The sequence below is a fragment of the Dendrobates tinctorius genome, unplaced genomic scaffold (genome assembly GCF_039654945.1).
Source record: "Dendrobates tinctorius isolate UK_male_01 unplaced genomic scaffold, ASM3965494v1 ptg000086l, whole genome shotgun sequence".
NCBI classification, from domain to species: Eukaryota; Metazoa; Chordata; class Amphibia; order Anura; family Dendrobatidae; genus Dendrobates; species Dendrobates tinctorius.
Window position 1 is genome coordinate 57102594 of NW_027361754.1, and position 26749 is coordinate 57129342.

At 43.5% G+C, this 26749-nt stretch overlaps 2 protein-coding genes across 8 annotated transcripts; one reads left to right on the forward strand and one right to left on the reverse strand.

The window, feature by feature from the left end:
* Positions 1 to 8: 8 nt before the first annotated feature.
* On the reverse strand, positions 9 to 17385 carry INTS11 (integrator complex subunit 11). Of its 6 annotated transcripts, none has more exons than XM_073585437.1 (19): positions 17251 to 17369; positions 13872 to 13975; positions 12926 to 13024; positions 11916 to 12013; positions 11760 to 11833; positions 11451 to 11679; positions 10834 to 10932; positions 10454 to 10488; positions 10195 to 10333; positions 9705 to 9769; positions 9435 to 9624; positions 9175 to 9258; positions 7619 to 7708; positions 7366 to 7528; positions 7147 to 7254; positions 6990 to 7051; positions 6001 to 6143; positions 5187 to 5316; positions 9 to 597 (listed from the first exon to the last, which is right to left on the reverse strand). In XM_073585437.1, exons 3-19 carry the CDS (start codon positions 12951 to 12953, stop codon positions 532 to 534), a joined length of 1803 nt encoding a protein of 600 aa, XP_073441538.1. In that variant the 5' UTR covers positions 12954 to 13024; positions 13872 to 13975; positions 17251 to 17369; the 3' UTR covers positions 9 to 531. The 6 variants fall into 6 exon arrangements, with proteins under 6 accessions (XP_073441538.1, XP_073441537.1, XP_073441539.1 ...); XM_073585436.1 differs by having other exon boundaries at positions 13839 to 13975; XM_073585438.1 differs by having other exon boundaries at positions 13835 to 13975.
* Positions 17386 to 17424: 39 nt separating this feature from the next.
* On the forward strand, positions 17425 to 26077 carry CPTP (ceramide-1-phosphate transfer protein). Of its 2 annotated transcripts, none has more exons than XM_073585441.1 (3): positions 17425 to 17571; positions 19943 to 20114; positions 21999 to 26077. In XM_073585441.1, the coding sequence occupies exons 2-3, from the start codon at positions 19990 to 19992 to the stop codon at positions 22519 to 22521; spliced, it is 648 nt and encodes a 215-aa protein (XP_073441542.1). In that variant the 5' UTR covers positions 17425 to 17571; positions 19943 to 19989; the 3' UTR covers positions 22522 to 26077. The 2 variants fall into 2 exon arrangements, with proteins under 2 accessions (XP_073441542.1, XP_073441543.1); XM_073585442.1 differs by lacking the exon at positions 17425 to 17571 and adding an exon at positions 19846 to 19868.
* Positions 26078 to 26749: the final 672 nt, after the last annotated feature.

The following is a 26749-nucleotide window of genomic DNA, read 5'->3' on the forward strand; positions in this document are numbered from 1 at the left end:
TTTCGCCATTATTACAAAATATTAACTTTTATTAAAGTAACAATGATCAGTAAAGAAACACTGCACCTTTCTTTACATCCCTCATTTCTGCGCTTTCCATCACTCATGCGCATTTTACTGTCATGGGAATAACTGCATCCAGGTGCCGACCACTGGAGACGGAGCCGATAGCAGCAGAGTTATGAGTATTTTATGTAATTCCCATTTATTTTTTATCACAACTGCTGCTTTGATAACAATTACGTGGGAGACTTTGTGGCGGATGCTGCACTTTTCCTATTTGCTATTGCAGTTCAGTGCTTAATGTAAAGACAACACTGCCCTGAATGCAAATTACCAGATCCATCTCCGTGCAGACACGGAGCCAGCAGGGCATGTGTTCTAGGTTTTACGTGAACAGACCCTTACAAAATTCCAGGGACTGTCCTGATCTTTCTATTCCCTCATCTGTAAACTTCTGCTCCGTTCACAAAAACGTAGGGTGATGTGGGCATTTAGCAGAATTCATTTACCCCCACTGCAGGAAACGGTCTAGCTGGAGCCTTGTGGTAAACCCTTCTTGAGAACAGATGTCAGGAAACTCCCCAAATCTTCATCCTATAAAAACAGAAGCGACTGACATAAGAAAGCAGAATTTACAGCTCAAAATAGTATCATAAGAAGCGAACAGGGATTTTCCCACAAACAACAGTATATTTTAGTCACTAGATCTTGGAATAATAATAATTTCCACAATTGGATGTATATAAATAAAATGTTCCTGTGCTGAGATAATCTTATAAATATGCCCCTGCTGTGTACTGTGTAACGGCCGTGCCTGACTGCACAGGGACATGGTCTGATCATACCACATCTCCTGGGCAGGGGAGGAAGCAAGAGTATACAGACATTGTAGTATGGGACTACAGTTGATTCTTTTTGTGAGTAAAACATTTCACTGCCAGTTTTTAAACAATATTTTACCTTAAAAGAAAAAAAATCTGCTGTGACCCCCAAGCTGTCCTGTCTGTATATTCTCTTTTGCTCCTCCCCTGCCCAGGAGCTGTGGTATGATCAGACCATGTCCGTGCACGGTCAGACATCATCTATTACATAGTACACAGCAGTGGCACAGTTATAAGATTATCTCAATTGAGGAAATTATTATTCCAAGACCTATTGATTTAAATATACTTTTGTTCGTGGCACAACCCCTTTAACTAGACCTGTGCTGAGGATGTTCATAACCCCGTTGTATGAAAGTACATATGTCATAGAACATCCCACTGTACAGAATGCAACAGTAACAGTAATAAATAAAAAAAAAAAAGTTATATATTCTGCAGATCCCCTTTTAAGAGCTCCAGCACACCGCAGCACGCAGTGTGCACATTCCTTACTGTGCTGAATTACGGTAAGTCAGCTTCTAATATAGAGTTTCATTGAGCGATATGGGACCTCCGTTTTCTCCAGTGTCCTATGCTCATCTGTTCTGCAGATCTGACTCGGGCATTAAAGAGAACTGGTCAGCAGGATTTAGCACTATAAAGCCAACGTACGGCCATAATGACGCTATAGCTCTGATTACATTGATACCTTTGTTGAAGGAATCTGATCAGGGTTCTTTTTCAATCATGGTTTTAAGTTTTCTTCTGACAATGTCTCCTGTGCATTGAGGCAGATCATGGAACTTGGGGGTTGTCTTCTGGTCCGTCCTCTCCACCTGCCTTCTGTGTTTCTACAGGTCACTGATTATTCAGTATAATTGATGAACTTGGCACTCAGGCAGTTGATGAAATTTGAAATTGCTTTAATAAGTGTAATAGTACAAATGTGACGTTTCGGTCAACAGGGACCGTCATCAAAGTACACACTGCGTAAGGTGCATGTGGAAGGGACACAGTGTCCGGTGGTGTAGCCTCAGTGGTTCCAGGGTACTGTGGCGACGTGAATGCGGTATCCACCGCTAGTTCATGGGCACGTGTCCTTTCCACATGTACTTTAAAGGGAATCTGTCACCTCATTTTTGGCCTGAGATGCAGACATCGCCATCAGGGATTTATCTACAGCATTCTGTAATGCTGTAGATAAGCCCCCGATGTAACCTGAAAGATAAGAAAAACAAGTTAGATTATACTCATCCCAGTGTGTGGTCCGGTGCCTCCCATCTTCTAGCGATGACGACGTCCTCCTCCTTACTTCTGCCGCGGCTCCTGCGAAGGTGTACTTTATCTGCGCTGTTGAGGCCAGAGCAAAGTGCTGCAGTGCGCAGGCGCCGGGAAAGGTCAGAGAGGTCCGGCGCCTGCGCACTGCAGTACGTCACTCTGCCCTCAACAGGGCAGATAAAGTATGCCTGCGCAGGAGTCGCAGCAGAAGTAAGGAGGAGGACGTCATCATTAGAAGATGGGAGGGACCGGACCGCGACACCCATGAGACCGGACCCCGGGGTGAGTATAATCTAACTCGTTTTTCTTATCTTTCAGGCTACATCGGGGGATTATCTACAGCATTGCAGAATGCTGTAGATAAGCCCCTGATGGCGGTGGCCGCATCTCATAGGCCAAAATTGAGGTGACAGATTCCCTTTAAAGGGAACCTGTCACCTCTTTTGGCCGCTATAAGATGCGGCCACTGCCTTTCAGGACTTACCTACAACATTCTATAGTACTGTAGATAATCCCCCGGTCTGACCTGCAGGATAAGAAAAATAAGTTTTATTATACTCACCCAGGGGGAGGTCCGGTCCGATGGGTGTCGCAGGTCCGGCGCCTCCCATCTTCTTGCAACGCCGCCCTCCTGCTTGCTTCATCACTCTCTGGCATCGCGCAAAGCAAAGTAAAGTACTATAGTGCGCAGGAGATGAGTCTCTCTGACCTTTCCCGGCGCCTGCGCACTGCAGTACTTTGCTCTGGGGCAGAGAAGTGTGCCTGCGCAGAAGCACAACGCCAGGGAGCGCCAATGCAAGCAGGAGGACCCAGACCTGCAACACCCATCGACCGGAACGCCCCCCCCCCCCCAATGAGTAAAATAAAACTTATTTTTCTTATCTTGCAGGGCGGGCCGGGGGGCTTATCTACAGCATTATAGAATGCTATAGATAAGCCCTGAAAGAGAGCGGCCGCATCTTATAACGGCCAAAAGAGGTGACAGGTGCACTTTAAGCAGTGTGTACTCTGATGAAGGCCCCTGTTGACCAATACGTCATATTTGCACTATTAACCTTATTAAAGCAATTTAAAATTTCATCAACTGCCTGACTGTCAAGTTCATCAATTAATACTATAAGACTTGTTACCCTACTTGTGCACCTCACCACGGAGTGCCGCTATTTCTCTTTCTATTGATTATTCAGTGATCTGCCTCCGTCATCATTGGGAGGGCTGTGTGTGCGCAGTATGAGATTACACATAGGGTCAATTAAATTGTGCCACAGTCGGCGCATGCACAGATCGAGATCTGAGCTGAAAGGCAGGCAGAGGGGATGGAGAAGAAGACCCAACTCACCAAGCCCGCCCTGATGCACAGAAGATGTCATCAGAAGAAAAATTGAAACCATGATTGAAAAAGAACGACTGATCGGATTCCTTCAACAAAGGTACCAATTTAATCAGTGTAATGATGCCATTATGGCTGTACCTTTACTTTATAGTGCTAAATTTTGCTGACAAGTTCCCTTTAACTTCTTTGACAGCGAACTAGATGTGGTCTGCACATGCAACAATCTCTTCCTTCTAAGCAACAATCAGACTAAAGGAGGAGATGACACGCTGTCACGTGATGACCCCTTTCCATATTGCTTATAGCAAGCGAACGACATAGTTCTCCACTCTTAAGTGCCCGGACGCAGTTGGTCATCTACCTAAACAGTTGTTCCACTACAATCCTGACACGTTATCCTTACAATAGATTACTGGTCGCAGATCAGTCGGGGTCAGACACAGAGTTGGCTGGTCTCAGTGCTAACAGCTGGACCTCAGCAGTTATGGAGCTGAACAGCGCAGCAGCCACTGCTGGAGACTGCACAACCGCTCTTATTTCAATGACCTCCACCGATCCAACATGGATGATCCATCCTCGGATAGGAAATTAATATTACATAGGGGAACAACCATTTAAATAGTCAGCATGTAATGTTCTATGGCAAGTGCATGGGAAAGGGATTCCTACTCCTCGCAATCAATTATCTGTGAAATATTAAAAATATATAAATGAATGAGGGAATAACCCCTAATTTCCAAATTGTGCAGCTAGGCCTCTTTATGTTGGCTTGGTTTTTTCTGTGTGATGCATACATATAGTGCTGAGCAGCCCACCTGCTAATACTATAGGTGTCATTAATAGGCTGTTCAGACGCTTTGCACCACACTTATCTTTGTGACTGATGTCCTATGCAAGCTTTATTTGTGTGCATTTTTTCCACTAGGCAACCAGACCCTCTTGGGTTACTGGCTGTTTTCATCAGTAGTTTGCACCTGTGCTGCCCCAGCCTTTATCAATGGAGGTCTGCGGCATCCTGCTAGTGCATTAGTCAGGGTTTGGTGAGTTTACCTTTCAAATGTGTTTTTTTGAAGTTTTGGGTATTTTTTCCTAATTTCTTATGTGCGCTGTAACAGCTGGACGTCAGCAGTTATGGAGCTGAACAGCGCAGCAATCGCTCTTATTCCAATGACCTCCACCCATCCAACACGGATGATCCATCCTCGGATAGGACATTAATATTACATAGGGGAACTACCTTTTAAATAGTCAGCATGTAATGTTTTTATGGCAAGTGCATGGGAAAAGGGATTCCTACTCCTCGCAATCAATTATCTGTGAAATATTTATTAAAAATATATAAATGAATGAGTGAATAACCCGTAATTTCCAAATTGTAGCTTAAGGCTATGGTCAAACGTTCAGTATTTCACATCAGTATTTGTAAGTCAAAACCCGGAGTGGGTGATAAATGTGGAAGTGGTAACGTGTTTCTATTAGACTTATCCTCTGATTGTTCCACTCCTGATTTTGGCTTACAAATACTGAGATAAAATACTAACCTTGTGAATGTGGCCTTAGGCTGGAGAATGAGCTTCTAGTTAGAAGATATTTAGTAAGGTTTTTCACATTTTATACATTTCTTCTCGCACATCTCCCATAAGGGGAAGGGAGGAAATTCTTTCATACCGTTACTGGCACCAATTTATTTCTATTGTGTCCAATCTCACCTGATATGTCCAAGATATGAGAAGATCTTTAATCCCGGGATCATCAGTGCTGGTAGAAACCTGAAGGAGGATGGATTCTACCATGATGGAGCCGTCTGGCAGGTGCTGTATCGAGCGATCCTTGAGAATACTGCACAAACGGCAAATTCAAGCCACGTTAGAGAATTTCAATCACCACCTCCCCCCAGATAAACAAAAGTGGGGACCCTACTTTATGTATGAATATTGTGCACCGAAGTAATTATGGGATTTTGCCGCTTTACATCACAGATCACATGCAAGCAATCACAGAAGAAGTTGAGAGGGACCACATAACTGGTTGTAATGGCAGAAACAGCCTGATTGTCTGTGTTAAAGATCTTCTATATATAAAACCCAACACCAGATATGACACACAGAGCTGACAACACGCTGTGGTGACACATTAACTGGACCCATAGGCTATACTAATATCTAAGTATTAGTATTATATGGGTGTAATCTACAAAGGATGAAACAAATTTGTGCCATTGTTCCCTTATTATTCCTGGAAACGTATATATAAATTGACATCTGCATGTTATCATGCACCTTTCTTGCTTATAGGGTGCTGGCCTAAACTGTCTGATATTGTCAGCAGTGACTGGACAGAGTCAGGGTGCAGGGACACATACCTGGGCTGATTTGACGCATCCCTGATTTGTAGTGCACGCCCAGAACACAATGTGGAGACCCAATAGGTTCCTAAATGCTGCTGTTAAAGTCAGGTAAGGAGACCGACAGCCGTTCTGTGACTGGTGATCCTAGAAATCGCCATCACTGAACCTTTAGTTACCTCTTCAAGTGGCTGTATATCCGCATCGCTGTCTCCTGTTCCTTGTGTGGGTCCTGGATGTGCACCCTACAGGTAAATCGGAGCTGGTGCTCCACCAGACCTATTTCCTTCAGAGCCTGCTCGGGAGACACCAGACGGAGACTCTGCCGTGAACAAGAGAGAGACAGAGGTCATTGCTGCAATAGTTTATCACAGCCCAAAACCAGAGCTTAAAAAAAAAAAAATAAAAAAAAATACTGCTAGTTCTATTTTAACATCAGTTTACACTACGATCCTCCGAGCAAATACATTTGAAAACAGCATAGTGAGGGGGGTAAAAAAAAAAAAAAAAAAAAAATACATTTATACCAACAAAAGCTATAGATTGCCCTGCAACAACAAAGTTCCATCTACGGAGACAGAGAATGTTCTGGGTGTCCGATATCCTAAAGTGGATTTCCAATATAGTCTTCAAGTCTTTTTTTCTTGTAGTATTTAGGAGTGGATCCACTGGATAAACAAAAAATTTTTCAAAGAACTCCATGTGAATATGGCCTTAAAAAAAGGAGCTGTTAGACCTTAGGAGGCTTATGAGTGGGTAAAGAAAACAAAACCCTGTATGCTGATTTACCAGAATGGCACCATTTTGCTTAACGTGTCCCCCGACAGTATCCTGATCAGCTGCAGCCTTCCCATTCCAAAAAGGCAGGAAGAAACAATTTGAAGGCTGCAATCATCAATCGATCAGTGGTGACAATGTCCAAGCCGGATAAAGAAGCCAGAATGGTGCTGGTCCGGTAGGAGAGTATATGGGTTTTATTCCTTTTTACACCTCACAGACTCCTTTGTAACATATAAATAAAATGTTCTGAGCAGCCCCTTTAATGCTTTTTATTTAAATAGAAAAATGCCATAGCCAAAAAAAGATTTAGGAGTGTAGTCTTCATAAGTCATTTCTGATTTATAGTTTAGAGACATGGCAGCACAGTGTCCGTCTCATCCCTCCTTACATTATCCTTCATTATGAGCGTTCCATGCATCAGTTTGGGCTTCTTAGCGTCCGGAACGAGACCTATAATTACAAGAAGTACAGCATGATGCAACAAGGGAAATATGGCACCGCGGAGTGACCGTCCAATCACACAGCCCCTGGTCCAAGCTACTTACTAAGTGCACTCTCCTTCTTCAGCAAGCCCAGGGAGATATCCACTGGTATGTTTGGGTTGGTACCAATGGTGGCAGTCTCACCATTGAACGGCATGTAACACTGGATGCCTGTGGAGATAATTCAGAGGGAGGCAGATAGATGAACTCTGGTGCAAAGAGAAAGAAAAGGGCAACCATTCCTCCCACTGAGAATACCACCAGAATAATCTTCCTACTTACGAAACTCTTGCTCAATCTTTTGCTTAAGGAACTCCATCTTTTTGGCCTCTCCGTGCACCAGTAGTACATTGCGGGGTTCTGCCTGGCGGATGAGCTGCATGATACCTTTGGCATCAGCATGGGCACTGAAGGACATGTACTCCACCTGCATTTTTACTTCCAGCTGCCAACAAACGACAGTAAATGGTCTCAATTATCAATGCTTGTAGGTAAATACATTCATAATAAAAGGTAACCAGGACTGACCACCTACCGTCTGTCTGCCCTCCATCTCCAGTTTACGTTGCCCACTTAGGATCTTGTGTCCCACTGTGCCCTGTACACAGTACCCGGGCATGATCACCTGCACAAGAGTCAATGACAATCCGATAAGTGATTTACAATGTCAGACACAAGACATTATTCTAGAAACTCCTCTGATTAATGGACCAGGTGATGCATAATACAAAAATAAGCCAAAATCAATATGGTGCCAATACTTCCCAAAAAAAAGAAAAACCCGTACCCCACACTGCTTATTACTACATACCCATGTCCCATTTTTCTTGCAGAAGGTAATGATCAATGGGCCATGTGAATACACGGCACTACTCTGCCAGAGCGAATAATCATTTATTAGCTTTAATTAAGCCTTTTTTACCATATCTATAAATTAAAAATAAAATTAAATTCTAGCACCGAGGATCGGTTTTCTTTCTTTGTATACAGTTGGAGTGTAAAGCATGGCCGACCACGGATCATAACGCAGGATATACCATCCACATGCAGGTCAGGAGGATACAGTTTTACCATACATTTCAATATTACGAGTCAATGTTCATGCATCACAGACATAATGTGAATTAAGCCTAAAAAGAAGTTTTTCCAGCATAGCTCACTCCTGCATAAGGAGGTGAGCGCCGGCAATGGCGCCACACACACATATAAAATATACAAGATGTTCTCAAACTGAGCTGCTTTCTTGTGGTGGAGACGGGTTTTGGTCCATTTTCATGACCGACATGTGATCCAACCATTTTAACTTGTCCTAAGATAATGGGCAGCCAAAACTTCCCATCAACCAAGCAATATTATCAAAAAGAGCAGAAGACAGCGAGCTGCTGCCAGATACGTCTAACAACAGCTTAAATGATCAGGAATGTCCAAATCCTCTATTTGCTAGAAATGTTTAATAATCTTTTAAGGGTCACTATGCAGATGGTGAAAACTAGTGATGAGCGAACGTACTGGGATAAAGTGTTATCTGAGCATGCTTGGGTGCTAACGAAGCAACTTCAGCGTGCTCAAAAAATATGTTCGAGTCAATGCGGCTGCATGTCTCGCGGCTGTTCAACAGCTGTAACACATGCAGGGATTGTCTGTGTCTTCGGCAATCCCTGCATGTGTTGCAGCTATCGTATAGCCATGAGACATGCAGCCACAGGGACTTGGACACACTATTCGAGGATGCTGAAGACAAATGGTTAGCACCCGAGCATGCTCAGATAACACTTTATCCCAGCACGTTCGCTCATCACTATTGTTCAGCCGACGTCTGTGTCTCCCGTCTCCCCACACACGAGACCTCTCTGCTTGGTTGTGTGCTAATGATTTTTATGAGAGAGCTGCCACCAGACTCTTCTTTCAGTAACTTAAAGGATTTGCTGCTGACATTAGACCAGATCTTTCTTTTGCCAGACATCATGTGACGCAATACTGGCCCATCCTGACGACATCGGCGGTCTTGGATCCTTTTAGTCTAAATGTGTATAGGGCATTTAGACATAAGAGCATTAGCATTTAACCCTGTGCGGTACAAGTAGATCTCACCATATTCTTTTCATTCCCAGCCCACTTTCGAAAAATCTGTAAGGACTGTCCAGCGTGTAACATGCCCGGAGTAGCGAACACCACCTGCGAATTACAATGCGTAATGACATTTACAAATGTTCAGTTATATACCTAGGAGCCAAGGAACTCAAAATCTTAATAAAATTTTAATATTAACTCACTAAAGAATAGGAACACTCACGTTTATGTAGGGATCAAACGTCTATCCTGATAATATATATTCCAGTCTACAGTCTTACCATTGGACCAGGGTTATCTGCAAAAGCTCTGTCGAAGGCCTTGATGTGCTTAAACTCAAACATGTTCCTCTGTACGAAGGTCTTCCGGATCTTCTGGTTAGTCCACGTAATGAAGAGCTTGTAGTAGTGGTTTGCCTTTTCTGTTAGACCCGTGGAGAAGTAAATCGGGGCTTTCAGATTCATACGTTCCCTGAATGAATACGATCATTGTAATATGCAAATTAAATGAATTGTAATTAAAAAAACTGAGACGCATAAAAGCAATGTTACCAGAATGTTTCCAACAAGATGCAGAGTTCCTGAGCTCTCCCCAGTGCAAAAACGGGAATGAGAACCTGTGAAAAAGGAGACATATACACGCTGCCATCAAGAAATATATTTAAAAATACATTTTGCCAACAATTTCTGTGAATATATCGTACATTTATGACCTATGAATAAGGATAGGGATTAAATATATGATAAGTAATGTTTCCAACAGAGCAGATTTGCTGCAGAATATTATGAGAAGACACTTTACAGAAAGCCATTGGGAAATCTGTTCCAAATGGTGCACATTTTTGGGGCAAATTTATTGTTGTCTTTTGTACTGTGGATCGCCCCCATCTGGATGTAAAATCCGAAGTATGCCCACGATTGCAAACAAACAATGCTTCTTTAGGCTATAGTGATATTTTTTCATGTTACAACAGCCATTCCTGGACATAGTTAACCTGAAATCACATTCCAGATTGACACAGAACAACAACAAGTCACTAACCTTTCCACCTTTCTCCACAGTCTCGTGGACCTTCTTCAGGAAGTCTCGCTCTCGACAACGTTTGGAGTCTCTGATAGTTGTTGCATAGGTGGATTCGGAAATAAGTAAATCCGGGCGGCATTTGTCGATCCACGCGGCTCTGAAAAAGATTTAAATTGATCAGGTAATTACAACATGCATCAAAGAATATACCGGATATTGCTCCACGAGAAAACAAGACATCTTAACCCCATGATGTTTAGCAAAAGAAAGATCTTACCCCAAATGCCGATCTGGAGTCATATTGTAATCCCCCTGGGAAAAAAAATGATAGCAGTGAAAATTGTGATATAGCCAAGAATAAAACGTCTACTGATACATAACGACTAGCGATGGTATTCTTAGATACATAGGAGCCCACACTGGATCTGACAGAACAGGTCTGGGGCTTGTTAGGGGGTCTGGTAGCACATGTAAAAGCATCAGGGCTGACAGACTGAATATGCTGGTTGTTTTAAATTTTGTTATGCAATAAAAATTTATGATTAAAAAAAAAAACAAAAAAAAAACAAAAACATCAGGGCCAGGAACTGCAATGACAGGGCCAGAAGCAGATTTACTTGTAAAGTATTAACCCTCAGCCGAGCTTTCTATACTCACAGTATAAACAACAGATTCTGAACCAACTTTAATCTGAAACATGGCTGCTCCCAAAACATGTCCAGCATAGTATGCCTTAATCTCCAGCTCTTCATCAACCTAAAATAAAAAAAAAAATGATATATGTACACAGTATTTTAGTCCACTATACATTATTCTTCTAGTATTTTGTTATTCCTTTCTGAGCAAAGGGTCTGAATACTTATGACCATGTGATATTTCAGTTTTTCTTTTTTAATAAATTTGGAAAAAATTTCTACACTTCTGTTTTTTTTTCAGTCAAGATGGGGTGCAGAGTGTACATTAATGAAAAATAAAAAGAACTTTTTTGAATTTACCAAATGGCTGCAATGAAACAAAGAGTAAAAAATTTAAAGGGGTCTGAATACTTTCCGTACCCACTGTGTATATGTATATACACAAACATACACACCTTTAAATTGTTGCTCAGGTTACTCATAGACTAAATACCATGCAAAGTATAAGTCGCTGCCCCATGCTTTACACTACAGCTCTCCTTATAGTGAATAGCTGGTATGTACCTGAGATGGGCACCACCATTATAACTGTGGACTACATGTTCTAGGTTTCACAGCGTTGGGTTGCATCTATCTTACCTGCACAGTCTGATGAAGATTCACCGCCACAACTTTCTTCATGCAGTCTTTAATCATCTGGGATGTGAAAAAGTTGGTTTCTCCTTTCTTGTCCACGGTGATCTTCCTGTAGTCTTCGAGCAGGATGGGACAGATGGCCTTAGTAGGATGAGTCATGTAAATTGGTCCATCGAACCCGACCATCTCGCTCATGTATGGCAAAGCTCCACAATGGTCCAAGTGAAAGTGGCTGGAGGAGGAATGATAGAAAGTAACCCAGCTGCCAAGGAGAGTGGGGTCTTATTAAATCGCTAGTATCAATTCTGTTACCTGATAATAACACAATCCAGGAACTCAGTGAGGCGTCCGTTCTGTGTAATGTATGAGAAGTCTGGGAACCGGCGCTGTCACAAAGAAAAAATGTATTAATACAAGAATCAAAGATCCTCTTATACCACCCCCCCGTACAACCCCCGTAGTACTCACATCATCATTGAATCCCATATGCATGCCACAATCCAGCATCACATTCTTCCCTCCTATGGAGACCAGGATACAACTGCGTCCAACATCTTGTCCGGCACCTGAAAACAGCATTGTATTGGAAGTGTTATTATATTACACGTAGGACCGGCTAATGGCCTCACATTGTAGCTGGTCAGAGATGTCCTTACATCGCATTGTGCCTATTATAGCTCATGAGAATGCCACAAACCAAACAGTAGATTACTGTGAGCCTGACATATCCTGAGCAGTGTGAAATCTCAGCAGGGAGGAGGGACACTGAGGAGCTGTCAGCCAGGCTGTGGTGGGAAGATTGCGTTCAAACATTGAAAAAGCATTATACAGACATTGTGTCATGTATTATCAAAGTAAGTACATCAGCCTAACCAGGTCTAAGATCTATTTAATATAATATTTGATGTATTCAGTTTGGATTGTAAAATCTGCATTCAGATCCACCCTAAGGAAATCAAGGGGAATAACACTAATAAAATGATCTGCAGTATGTGGCTCACCAGTTGTGGGGAAACAATAACTCCCATCATGTCCTCATAAGAATGATAGGAGATCAAGTGTCCTTCACGACCCACCACATAAATCAATAGGGATGATCAGTATGTAGGACATGTTTCCTTTAGAATTAACAAAAGGACTTTAACCTAAGGTAATGACAAGTAAAGATCTCGCTGTCTCCATTCTTAGTATTACCCAAGGTGAAACCTACAGTATTCTCATGGGTTATCATGTACACAGAGATCATGCGTCCATAGTCAGACAGCTGCAAAGCTCTAAAGAGACCTCTGACTACTGTAAACTTATTACTGCCATCAATATGATAGTGCCCCTTAGAGGTGGAGTCAGGAATTTTGCTTTTTAGGACCATGAAGGTTATTTGGAGCTCTGTATCAAGAATCAAAGCTTTCAAACCTTTTTTTAATAAAAAATGGTGTTCAAATGTTAACAGTCATATTATTATCGACCAAAATTCTTACCAAGTGGGGTGACCTTAATTTCTGGCATTTTCAGATTTGGAATGGTCAATAATTAATTTACATGTGATGCAAGTGAGAGCCAAGTCGCTATCTTCAGATCTGTAAAGAAAAATGAAAAAAAATTAAAAATGTGCAAGTGTAAGTAAAGCTTTATATGCAAGAGGCTAAAATATTATGCAATTGCATTATACGGAATTCCACAATATATTACTCCGGCCCCTGGTCCCCCCCCATCGTGTAACCTCAGGCCCCTGGTCCCCCCTCCGTGTAACCTCGGGCCCCTGGTCCCCCCTCCGTGTAACCTCGGGCCCCTGGTCCCCCCTCCGTGTAACCTCGGGCCCCTGGTCCCCCCTCCGTGTAACCTCGGGCCCCTGGTCCCCCCTCCGTGTAACCTCGGGCCCCTGGTCCCCCCTCCGTGTAACCTCGGGCCCCTGGTCCCCCCTCCGTGTAACCTCGGGCCCCTGGTCCCCCCTCCGTGTAACCTCGGGCCCCTGGTCCCCCCTCCGTGTAACCTCGGGCCCCTGGTCCCCCCTCCGTGTAACCTCGGGCCCCTGGTCCCCCCTCCGTGTAACCTCGGGCCCCTGGTCCCCCCTCCGTGTAACCTCGGGCCCCTGGTACCCCCTCCGTGTAACCTGTGTTCCCCCTACCATGCCATCTGCCTTTACTAACATGTGACAGGACGGCTAGTGGTAAAGGGCTCACTGATACCAGCGCGGTCCTGTAATAGGAGCCACCGGTTTAACAAGCCAGGTCATTAAATTTCTTCCCTCTAAAATATTTCTCCACCACCTGTGAGTGAAATTACTGAGAAGTGGAAGGAACTGCAGCAACTAAGCCACAAAGTGTAGACCATGTAATGTTACAGATCGGTGCCATCGAGTGCGGAGGAGCAGAGGGCAGAAAAGTCACCAACGCTCTGCTGACTCCATAACCGCCGAGTCCGGACCTGCTCTTGTAATAACATCAGCACAAACACTGCGCCCCCGCCGGGAGCTTCATAGCCGAGCAGCTGCACATCACCAAGCACAATGCCAAGAGTCGGATGGAATGCTGTAAAGCAAGACATTTTTGGAATGAACTAGAATAGAAATTGTGAGCCAGGTCCCCCCACAATGAATGGCGTCAAAACAAAACCCAACTAACTATGGCACCATCACTATTTCTTCACCTTGTCCATATTATCTAAATACACATAGGTCCAGAGTTATTAAAGTATTCACTCCTGAATTCTGGTGTCAAAACGGGAAAAGTCGCTAAATTAAAGCACAACTTGAAGTAACACAAAAGTTTTGCTACTTTTGACATTTTTGAGCCAGATCTGTCAAAGTGGGTGAAGCACAGGGTGAACGGAGCATGGTGCAGCAAATTCTTCAGGCATTATAGCACTGTGCAATGGTGTAACTCACTCCGAATATGTACTCTAGTCTAGACTGGAGGAACATCTCTAACGAGGCTCACGCCAGCGATAAGATGCGCTTAATCTAATAAATGGTGTGCGCCACTCAATTAATTAGTTGCCTCTTACTTTTTAGAACTTCTCATTAAGACTGGTACACAAAGTGTCAGTCTTAATGAAACGGGCCGTGTATGTAACAAGAAATGGTGCTATAAAATCTGTCTTGCAGAACAGTACATCCTTATAAATAGACAAAAAATAAAACCCATCATTGCCTTTAGAAATGCACAGAAAAGAAACCATTGCGATAAGAATCTCTCCTTAAGGCTTCATTCAGACCTTTGTGCTTTTCCATGTATCCAAAAACGGTCAGAGTGTTGTCAGTTTATTATATCCAAGTATGATCAGTGTCAGTTTTAACCAACAGTCTTTCCTCAATGTTTTTCACACATGGATAAATGAATCTCAAAGCTTCCCTGACCCTTTGTACTGTTAATCACGGGCAGCACAATGATGCCACACGCATGCAGTCAGTGATCTTCAAGGACCCATAGACTTAATCCATGCTGCCGTTAAAAACAGACATGTTTTTGTATGGACTCACAGTTGGCTAAAAATAAACACAGACATGTGAACAGCCCCATAAACTATAATGGGCTAGCTTTCTATCCGTGAAAAATCATAGAAGACGCAAATGAAAAACAGATGTCTGAATGAGACCTAAAGGAAATCTGCCATCAGGGTGCAGATTTTGGAAAGGTAAGGTAAGTCAAGTCATACCTTTCTTTATAAAAATCCACCACTCCATGATCAAATAATCTACATTTGTATCAATATGTCAATTAGGCTGCAAGTGCTCTGGGCATGATGGAGCACTTCCCCAGCCTCTGAGCTCTAAAAAGCGATCAAACCCACTTGGCCACTTTACTTCAATCTGTCCAGATGCATGAGCAAGTGAGAGAGACCTCCTGAATCTGGCAGATGGACATGCCCACAATGTGAACAGATCCTAGTAGGTGGTAGAAAGAGGTTTCATTGGGGACCTCTATGATATCCTTGAGCTCCAGTAGAACATATCACTGGAGTTGATCAGACACTTGCCACAAGATTAGCTCATTTCACAGCGCTGCATTTGATACGCTGTCAGTTTTATAGATAAGGGCTCTTTTAATCTCATCACGTGTCGCACAGCTCCTCATTCCCCCAATGACTTATGATTAGTGATGATTGAACGTACTCGGATAATGTGTTATCTGAACATGCTAGTGTGCTAACCAAGTGACTTCGGCGAGCTCGAATAATGTGTTCCGAATCCCCGTGCCTGCACGTCTCGCGGCTGATCGACAGTTGCAACACATGCTGTGATTACCTAGCAGACAAAAAAATCTCTGCATGTGTTGCTGTCGACTAGCTGCGAGACATGCAGCTGTGGCTCGCTACTTATGACCGATCACCCCTATAATCAGTCCTGCAAGATGATATCAACGTTCCATTAGGTCTCATAATAATGTGAGTGACGAGTGCCTGCGGCTGAGATCATTATGGAGGAATTCACTGATCATCCTCTCGCTTGACTGGTTTCTCTGGCTGCAAATCTAGACAATGACGGGGCACTGTGTGATGACGCATTTATAGAAAAGCATTAAAGGGAGTCTGTCAGCACAAGATGACTGTACAAACCAAGCAGAGGCACTTGGTACACCCTTGGAATGGAGGACTAGCTTTTTTTCTTTTTAAGCCCTGGAGAATCCCCTTTAAGGGAACCTGTCAGCTGATTCCTGCTGCCCAAACCATGGGCTGCATGAATCGGACCCTGGCTGCACGATTGCAGGAGGTATATTTGTTTCTGAATCGCTCTGACATTTTAAACAAAATATAGTTTAAAGACTCGTCCAGGAACCATAGAGATGAGACTATTCCAGCGCTGCTCCTGGCCAGCAGTTCTAGTTGTCAATCACCTAGAGCGGCATTGGAAAAAGCCAGCCTAGGGGATGCCCTGGACTAGTCTCCGGCCTAATCATTGAACATTTTTTTTCCTAAAACACCATAATGTTTCAGAGATAACTATACCTGTCAGCAATCGAGCAGCCGGGGTCCCGTTCATGATGCATTTTGTTTGGGCAGCAAAAATCAGCTGACAAGTTCCCTTTAAACAGTTCCTGTCACGTGAAATGTCTGTCAGTAAATAACTTGCATTCCTCATGAGATACCAAGTTCCTAAAGCTGTATGTTGGGTATTTCCTTTATTGTTCCTCCTGGAAATGTATAAAGATGGGAATGTGTGTACAGCCTGACATTGTCTAATCTGTGCTGAACACGACACTTTGTGTAGGGTAAAAGTCACATTTCTCAGATTTCCGGGAGGAATAACAGAGGAATGACACAATGTGCCGCACTTGATGCTCCAGAATTGTCCTTTCATGGGGAATACAAGCACTTACTGTCCAGTCTGGAGAAAGTGCTCCACATTGTGCTATTCCTAGGTTATTCCTCCTGGAAAATGTACTAATGCACTGACAGCCGGGTGTGACCCTTCACAATCTGAAAGGGCCAGCCCAGATGAGACACCTTAGGTTGTAAAAGGACACAACGCCCAACTTATGTTACACATTTCCAGGAGGAATAATAGAGGAACTGCCCAACATAGAGCTCTTAGGAAAGACCCTCCCGAGCTGTCATTTAATCCGTCTTCAGTAAGGCAGAGCCGCTTTCCCCATAGTTAGGATCTGCTGTAACACTAGAATTCCCAAATAAAAGAAACAAATACATAAAAATGGCAAAAAAAAATCGCACAGACTTGCATTGTGCGACTAAGTTGGCAGATATCCTCTCAACTGCTGAGAAACGTCATAGAACAAGAGCAGAGAGAATGCTGCGGCGGCAGAAGCCGCGTCCCGCCACAAGGGAGGTGTTCACACACAATACTCACCGTCAGCGGCGCCACAGACTGCGACACCTGGGCAGCGCCATGACACTTACGTCACTGCGTCACGTGATTAGCTCAGAGCACTGAGAGCAGGAACGGCGTGGGCAAAATGACCAATAGGAACACAAGGGCGGGGCATAACGAGGAAGTAGGCGTTTTTATTCTTCATTTTTATACGAGGCGAGGATCGGAAAGAAATAAGGCTGCGGTGGTGATTGGATGGATCCGGCTGATGGGCGTGGCGAGAGGATGCGGGGGTTTGCAGGTGGGGAAGGGAGGTGGGTCAGTGCGGACTCGGAGCTGACAGGTGACGCAAGCGGACAGGTGAGTGGCATCGCTCAGGTTATGATCTGTCTATCCCAGTGTATAGTGGATGATGGGACTTGTAGTTCCACACAAAGGAATCACTATGTAATATATGTGTATACAGTCCGCTCTTTGATATCTGCTTTTCCAAAGTGATCAAAACATTATACGGCCCCAAGATGGTGGCAAGAAAATCATCAGCTCAGCAGAGAAATGTTTGGTTTTTTTAAGTTACTGATCTCAGAAAATGGAGACGGCCCCAATTTTCTTTTAATGTTGTGAATCTTTATAAAACGGTAAAATATCTAAACAACAGCAGGATTTTGGTGCCGACGTCATCGCGCCCAGCCGGGGGTCCATACCGAGCCGGGGGTCCGTGCTCCCACGTCCGTACTTTAGTGTACAATGAGTGACTGTGGCAGAATAGCGGGTTTTGGGGATTTTCACCATTTCACCCCATTTGGGTTTTTTTGTCTTTTTTTTTTTCTGGTAAATTATGTAGAAACATCAATGCCATCATTTAAAATAACAAAAGAAACTTGTCCCGCCATAGTGGAAGGACAAATATTTAAAAGGGGCGGAAAAAAAAGTTGCGTCTTTTGGAAATAAAGGGGAATAAATGAAAGCAGAAAAAACACAAAAGGAAAAATGGTCTGCTCACTAAGGCTTTGAAGTAACTAAACCTAAAGTCTTAAATGATGATCTGTTCTGAGCCACTTCAGGCTAAGGAGAGTCAGACTGTAGGATTTCTGCCGGGACGTCTGGTAAGGAATCCAGTTGTATTAATGGAGACAGCTCGGTGTTCTGGCCCTTTAATACCTCCAGCCTGCTGTGGTAGAGCAGGTCCGGCTGACATCTCTGGGGAGTGTCTCCTGCCTGTGAGAACGTGGCACCTTTCCTCACATCAGCAATTAATATTTCCTGATTCCAGGTGTGTGACTGGTGAGGCGACTACGAAGCATCCACAAGTGGCCACTGTCATGGAGCAGTAGTGATCAGGCAGGGGGCTGGGACCACCACCGATCTTCGCTGCGCCCCCTTCTGTGCCAGCTTTGCTGGTGGTACTAGACTCTGCCACCTGTATCTACACATGCACTGAATGCAAGGAAGCAGCCAATAGGGGGCAGTGTAACACTGACAGGCAGCCTGTTAGAGCCCTACTCTGGCAGAGCCTATCAGGGGTCCATACATGGCAGACACAGAGACTATGGTTGAGCCACTGTCCGGCATAGCATACTGTATGCCATTGATGTGCCACATACATGTTGTGGGGTGGAAAGACATGCATATAAATGGGCGGGGGTTGTCACCTTTCTCTTTATTTTTGGGGTGTCCAAGTTCCAGTTGTGTGAACAGTCAGGCCTCGGTCCTACTCTGCCCCCATCTATGTTAAGGTCGGTTGGCACAAGGTGAAGTTTTAATGCTGGAAAATAGGATCGCCCCCATTGGGGTCACCTTGTCATGGTGGGAAGGCTCTTATGCTTTTTTGATCAAAACTGTGTCATCTTAACTCCCCATGTTATTTACATGCACTATTACTATTCACTTACGGCAGGGTATCTGCTTCTATTGTTTTTGTCCTGGATTTTGACTGTTAAATTGTGCTCCTATACACTGTGCATACACCAACTTCTGTTCCGGCTCATTTCTTTGGTTCTTGAATCTCATGCAAAATAAAAGATGCTCAATGACCCCAATTCACTATCGCATGTGCACATTTTCTGCATCTTCTTCCCTTCCTTCTAGTGTTTTTCACCTGTCTTTAATTTGTGCTTAATTCTTCATTAAATTTGCACACTTTGTAAAGTTTATTTTGTGTGTTTGCCTCTGCTGGTGTTATTTTTTTTTTTTTTGTTCCCCCCCCCCCCACAGTTCATTGTGTATAAGACTTGAAGTTTCCAGGTGTTTTGGGTTATTCAAAAATTGCAACTTTTTAAAAAGTCGAACATTTTTGTGCAGATGTTCTCCAGTCCCCCCTCCCTCTCCCACCTTACTCTGGGGTGATTTTTATGTAGGTCTGACATTTTTTTTCCCAAATTTGATGCAAGTATTTACACTAAAAAAAATATTTTAATTTTATAAACTTTTTTTTTTTTCTTTTTACTTTTTTCATTTTGTTTAATTCTTTTGATTGGTCACGTGTTAAGTCTTGCACTCCAAGGCACGGAGTGGAATCGGGTTAATGATGCAGTTTCGTCTTTCTCCTCTCTCCCCCATGTAAATATGTGCTCACAGCTTTGAGATGCTTGACTTCTTCTAGACAAAATGACAGCTGTTGGCAGAAACCTTCCAGGATTCTGCAGGATATGCGCCCGGTGAGATCGGTGAACGTTACCTGCTTATCATGTGAGCTGTATTGTACGGTATTAATGGCTGTCCCTCCATCCAGGTCCTGTAGCCGAAGTCCGGTCAGCGCTGTTGTAAGCGAGCGCCAACATGTCCACTACAGAAGACAAGTTCACGCTCCGAGAGGTTCTCGTCAGCTTCAAGTCTTGTTTGGTAGAAGATGATGAAGACGTGATTGTAGAGCATTATCTGAATGGGTGGAAGGGATTGGTCCGGTGAGTGTCCGGTCTCCGTCATTTGGGGTCTGACTGCCGGGACCCCCTATCACTCATGCTGCTCTGTTAAAAGCCTGAAGCCATTGAGCACAGACTGACCCCCTTCCCCACTGTTTTTTGGATACTTATTGAGATCCTGATGCAGTAGTAAAAATATCTGTCTTGTAGTAGTCTGATCGGTCAGTGCAGAGAAATGAAGCAATGAAACCACATGTAAATTAGCCTGGAAGTGCATCGGGGGCGTGTCACTGCACTGAGCACATAGACCACACCCCCAGTGCACCTTCAGGCTAATTTGCATGTTCTTTCAAAGCTTGATCTCCGCGCTTGCACATCTGATGCGTATAAGGCAGGTATGAGTTTTATTGTTCAAGGTCTTACCTTTTAGTCCCCAGCTGTTCTGGTGGTCCCATGTTGGTCCCATAGGCAGGCACTGCGCTCCGCTGTCTCATGCCATATAACATATACTCCCTAAAGCCTAGAGATTGACCTTGGGGTACAGATATAACGGCATCTGAAACATTGTCAAAAAGAAAAGTTTGGTATTCCATGATGCACTTCACAAACGGGATTTGCAATATAAAAATTCAAAATTCTTGGATGTTAAATCCGAATTTTGTCCTCAATTTCTGTATTTAAAGGGAATCTGTCAGCAGGATTTCATTATGTAATCCAAGAGCAGCATGATGTAGAGCCTTACACCCTGATTCCAGTGATGTGTCATTTGCTGGGCTGCATGCTGTCATTTTGATACAATCACAGTTTTATCTGCTACAGATCTAGCAGAGCTCTGCATGCTGAGCTGTGTATAACCCACCCCCACCACTGATTGGCAGCTTCCTGTGTACACTGTTATCAGACTGCCAATCAGTGGTGGGGGTGGGGTTAGAGATTGGCTGGACTGCTTGGCACATGACACCTAGTCCTATAATGATAATCTCCTGCTGATATAAAACTGATTGTATTGAAACTACAGCAAGTTTCTGATCAAGTGACACATCGCTGGAATCAGGGTCTCTGGTATACCACTGAAAGGCACCCCACAAACCAATATTATAGCACTAAAATATATAAAAATCACTGACTGCGGAGGACAAAACACTATCTAGTTAGTTTAGGTGAAATGATGTGTTGTATAGGATAGCTATTCATGCAGCATTTCACATATATCTGTGTGTAGAGCCTATCAGAGTCTATGCTATTGACCCTTGGTGAGGGTAATCAGTGCGCTCTAGTGTTTGTAGCTGATATATACAACCTTTATATTTATGTTGTGTGTATTGATATGAGGGCAACGTTCAGTAAACCTAGCACATGGGTATAGTGGTAGACTCTATTAAATGGACATCAAGGGCCTATTAAATAAAAGGGTCTAGTGCAATAGAACTGATACCCATCCCTCTTTTTCTGATATAGGATGGATGTCCTTTTCTAAGGGAGAATTGACATATTCTCTGAATATTTGGTATCCATCTTTTTTCATACACCAGTATTTTTTCTTTTCATGTATCTCCAATATCCACTATTAAATTTACCTCCGGAAGAAATGTGGATACATTGTACACAATATATGGTGGTCACCAATCCCCTTTTTTGCTATTATTATCATTAAAAGTTTTATTTTATAGATCAGGGTCTCTGCCCCTACATTATGTTGCTCTCAGGTTACATAGCAAAAACTTACAAATGGATTCCCTTTAAAAAAAAAAAAAAAAAATACATATTAAGCTTTGTAATGATACTGTATGTGAGCGCCCCCTTGTGGCAGCAGCAGGTAGTGTGAATGTAATGTGCAGGGGATTTGTTATGTTCACTATTAAACAGCTATCCTATGAGGTTGGACATTTATTTCACGGTAACCTTTTTATTTTTTTTCCCTTGTAGCTTTATGAACAGCCTGGGCACAATCTTTTCTTTTGTTTCTAAAGATGCTGTAAACAAGATTCAGATCATGGAAAACTACCTAAAAGGTGAAAATGGAGAGCGGTATCGGACCCTCCAGTCCATGGTGGAGTACGAGCTCAGCTCTGATTTGGTGGATGTGACCAAACGAGGCAGTCACCCAGAGTCCGGCTGCCGGACAATTCTTCGGTTGCACCGAGCCTTGCGATGGCTTCAGCTCTTTCTGGAGAAGCTAAGAACGAGTAGTGAAGACAGTAAGACGTCCACCTTGTGCTCCGAGGCCTACAATGACTCTCTGGCCAACTACCATCCTTGGATCATACGAAAAACCGCCACCGTGGCCTTCCTTGCTCTTCCCGTACGGAACACGTTCTTTGAAGTGATGAACGTCGGGACGGCAGAAGACGTGGTGGACATGCTTGGAGAAGCCATGCCGTACGTGTCCAAGGTCTATGACTTCACCCAAGAACTGTACTCCCAGCACAACCTTCTAGATCTCCCCTGATCGTTCTCCTGAGGTCAGCTTTAATCATGGACTACAGGTCTTCAGAAATGATGGCATGCCGTCACCAACATTCCCTAGATCTTTTTTTTGCTGTTGCGTCAACCAATAACTTTGAGTGAATCTGTCCAAAATTCGAGCTTGATAAATTTGCTCGAATTCAACGGGGAAACCTGATTCACACTGAATTTCTTCATTTGAAAATGGTTGAATGTGTCCCGATTTGCATTTTAAGAAATGTTTATTATGTTCTAAGGTCTCTCCTGGCCCCTTAGCAAAATAATGGGAGAGATTAAAAAAGATCGGCGCTCCCCTCTTTGTGGCTGCGGCCATCTTCATTTCAGTCTTCACTCTTTGGCACTGACTAAGCCTCCTGCAACGTTACAATGTTGCATGAGACCCTGTCATCACCGGAGAATGAAGACCCGGAGAAGGCGACTAGCGCAGGACCATGTGGGAAGTTGCAGCCTTAGGAGCAAAAGGATTGATTGTTTCTCGAATCCAATAATTTTTTTTCTATTTGTAGCGAATTCCATTTGCTCGTCACCATCAGCCAGAAGTACAGAGTTAAAAAATAAAAACATGATTGCTTCATTCTGAAAACAGCACCACTCCTGCCCACAGGTTGTTTTTGGTATTATAGCTCAATCCCTTTAACTTTAATGAAGCTGCAATACCAAAAACAACCCATGGAGAGGAGTGGCGCTGTCTCTGGAAGAAAGCTGTCATGTTCTATTTCTCTACAACGACCCAAGAAGTGGGTTTTACTGGTTTATTATACCCTGATGGTTCTTCTTTTAATCAGTACAATACTTTTTTTTTTTTTTTTTTTTTTTTTTTTTACGAGACGCTGTGTCACATCAGGGCTGTGCTGTACAGCTGGAGAGCCGGAGCAGAATTTACTGCCACTCTGCTACCATTCTAGAATCCAAGGTCAGGTTTCCTCAACAATCTCAACTCCATCTGGACATCTTTCCTAGAAGAGGCCACGTAGGTTAGACAGGAACCCAATGATGGTCGGACAATTGATCGTCTGATGAATGATCGTTCCTCAGTTGTTGCCTTACACTTTTTCGTCTATGTAGCACATTAGTTGTCTGTACTGGTGTACTAGCCATACTTCGTTCAATGACATCCCAAAAAAGATAGGAACTTGAAAGGGAACCTGTTGGTTTATTCATGTTGCCCAAACTGCCGCGGTCAGCATGAATCGGAGCCTTTCGGCACCATTGCAGCCTGGTATGGTGTGTGGTTTTTTTTTTTTTTTTTTTAAGAACCATTCCAGTGTTTTACGAAAAATATGGTTAGAGGATCTGGCTGGAGATCACAGCCGGAGGCCATGCTAGCCTGGCACAACCCCTGGCCAACTTCTCCCAGCACTTCTAGAGGTGATAGGGAGAAACCTGTCAATCAGTCACCTTTGGCAGCACTGAAAAGAGTCGGGCCTTCAAGCAATAGGTTTTCTGAAATGTCGGCATGTTTCAGAGAAGTGTCAGCATAGCTGCAGTTGGGCAACCAGACTCTTGATTCATGCTGCTCGTGGGTAAAAGATGTATTAAAACTGGTGAGGCTGATGTATTTACCATATTAGAATCCTGGTATTAAAATGAGCATTTTATGAGTCTAGCTAAAAGTGAGAGCGCATGAGTCTAGGTGTATTGTCTTCGCCCACCCAGCCAGACTGACATCTGCAGCTTGTACTGAGCAGTGTGAGATCTCAGCAGAAGGAGGGACACTGTGGAGGTCTCAATCAGGGTAGGTGGGAAGGGATTAGAGTTTAAACTTTCAAAAAAGGTTTTTACAGGCAATCTGACATGGACTATGACCTTAAGCAAATCAACCTCCTCAAATCTAAGGGCCCCGTCACACATAGCGATCTCGCTAGCGAGATCGCTGCTGAGTCACAAGTTTTGTGACACAACAGCGATCTCACCAGCGAGATCGCTGTGACAGCGATCAGCGACCGGCCCCTCTGCCGGTATCGCTGATCGCTCTTGTAAAGCCTTGGACATTTCTTTGATCGCTGGTCTCCCGCTGGCCAGCACGCATCGCTGCGTGTGACAGGCGGGAGAACAGCGATCAGCTGGTAACTAAGGTACACATCGGGTATCTAAGGGACCTGCGTCACTTCGAAACCCGATGTGTACCTTAGTTACCAGCTCCCTGCATCAGCGCGCTGATAACTAAAGTACACAGCGATGCCGCGTGATCGGCGTCGCTGGTGCTGATAGCTGGTGAAGCTGCCTGTTTCACAGCTCACCAGCGGTCATGTAGCGACTCACCAGCGATCCTGAAACGTTGATATTGTTGTCGGGATCGCTGGTGAGTTGCTATATGTGACGGGGCCTTAAGAGATCCTTTTATACTATATAGTTTGTATTGCGAAATATAGTGACAGATCTTCTTTAAAGGCTTTGGACACCTTTTGACATGGAAAAAATAATTTTTCAGTAGTGATGAGTGAGGGTGCTTGGATGAGGGGTTAGCTGAGTGCGTTCATGTCCTAATTGAGTATTTTCGGCGTGCTTGAAAAAAAATACTTGAGGAACCGCTGCTGCATGTGTTGCGGCTGGTCGACAGCCGCAAACGCATACAAGGATTACCGGATTGCTAGACAATCCCTGCATGTGTTGAGGCTGTCTGAACAGCCGCGAGACATGCGGCAACTCGAGTATTTTTTTTTTTTTTTTTTTTTCAAGCATGCCGAAAATACTCGATTAGGACACGGATAATGCTTTAACCAAGCATGCTCGCTCATCACTATTTTTCAGCAGTTACCTTTAATTAAAAAATAAAAATCACAATTTTCCTTCCTTCATATCATACCCCCTGATATGCAGTTAGCAGCCTGATCCAAAAATTAGAGTTCTCACTTGTGGGATTGTCTCTGCCAGTAATATAGGCTCTGATTTGCTGTCTTCATTAGCTCATGTATCAGCACAGCTTCTGTCCTGCACATATTTCCTGTTCATGTGCTGTCCTTCTCTACAGCCTGTTTTCTATGCTCTCTCTGCAACTGTAGATGCATGCTCCCCTCTCCACACTGTGGAAATCTGTGTACAATTATTCCCCACCCATTATCCATTTCCGAGTCCCTCATGCTGTGAATCATATGCCCATTATGAAAATCTATACTTATTCTCTACAGGTTGAGTAGATACGTGGATAGACCAAATATCTGAGAGGCCTTCTCTTACCTTTATATGAGGGGTGACAATGTGCTGAATAATGCTGTATTGTACATACAATCCAGCATGTAGATGGTCTTTTATTATCTTATATGTCTTATCTCTGTTATGTCACTATGTTCCCCGGCCTGTATACAGCAGCTGACGCTTTGCATTGTGTATGTATATACAGTAAGTCTGAAAAGACACCAAAGATGTATGTCCAGTGTTTTGTGATATTTGCTTTGAACTTGCATTTTCTACCTCCACTTCATTGTAATGTCTCTGACCTAACATGGGGCACAAATAAATGACACCATTCCGTGTGGCCAATACAATGATAAACGAATTTACTTGGTGAGACTGAAAAATAAAAAAAAAAAATCCTTAAATCATGGAGATGTTCATCTTGATGGGAATCATGATAGTTCTGTATCGTGAGAATAACTGCAGCCGGAATACAAAGAACCTTTCTTGGGTTTTAATAATTTCTAGTCTTCCTAGGAATAGTGATCTAGGTCCAGGGACAAGGTCCGGTATGGAAGATCAAAGGTGTACCGCAAGATCTTAAATTATTCATTACAGTTTTGAGTACAAAGAAAATCTTCAGGCCGAGAATTGATCCGTCAGCGAAGAAGGTGTCCTTCATGTTCATTACTTATCAGTATGGGAGCAATGTTCCTAGCTTCAAGTAAAAGGTTTAGCAGTAGCATATACAGGGCAATGCCGCCATAGCAATAAAACAAATGTAACAGGAGTGATCTTACACTGCTGTAAAAAAATGCACATAAGTTACTTCCAAACCCTGGCCTTTTCCCAGTCTCTGTCTACCTGCCGTCAGCTGTGCTGATATCAGGACGTACTCATTTGGAGTACAGCTGATGGCAGTGATGGGTCAGGTCAGCACCTGTCTCACTGCCGCTGGGGATAAAGTACTGCAGGATATTGTCCTGATAAGCAGAAGACTTATCACTGACATCAGTACTCCAAAGGAGTACATTTTGATATCCATACCGCTGAAGGCAAATAGACTGGGGGAAATCTGAGGTTTGGAAGTCACTTAT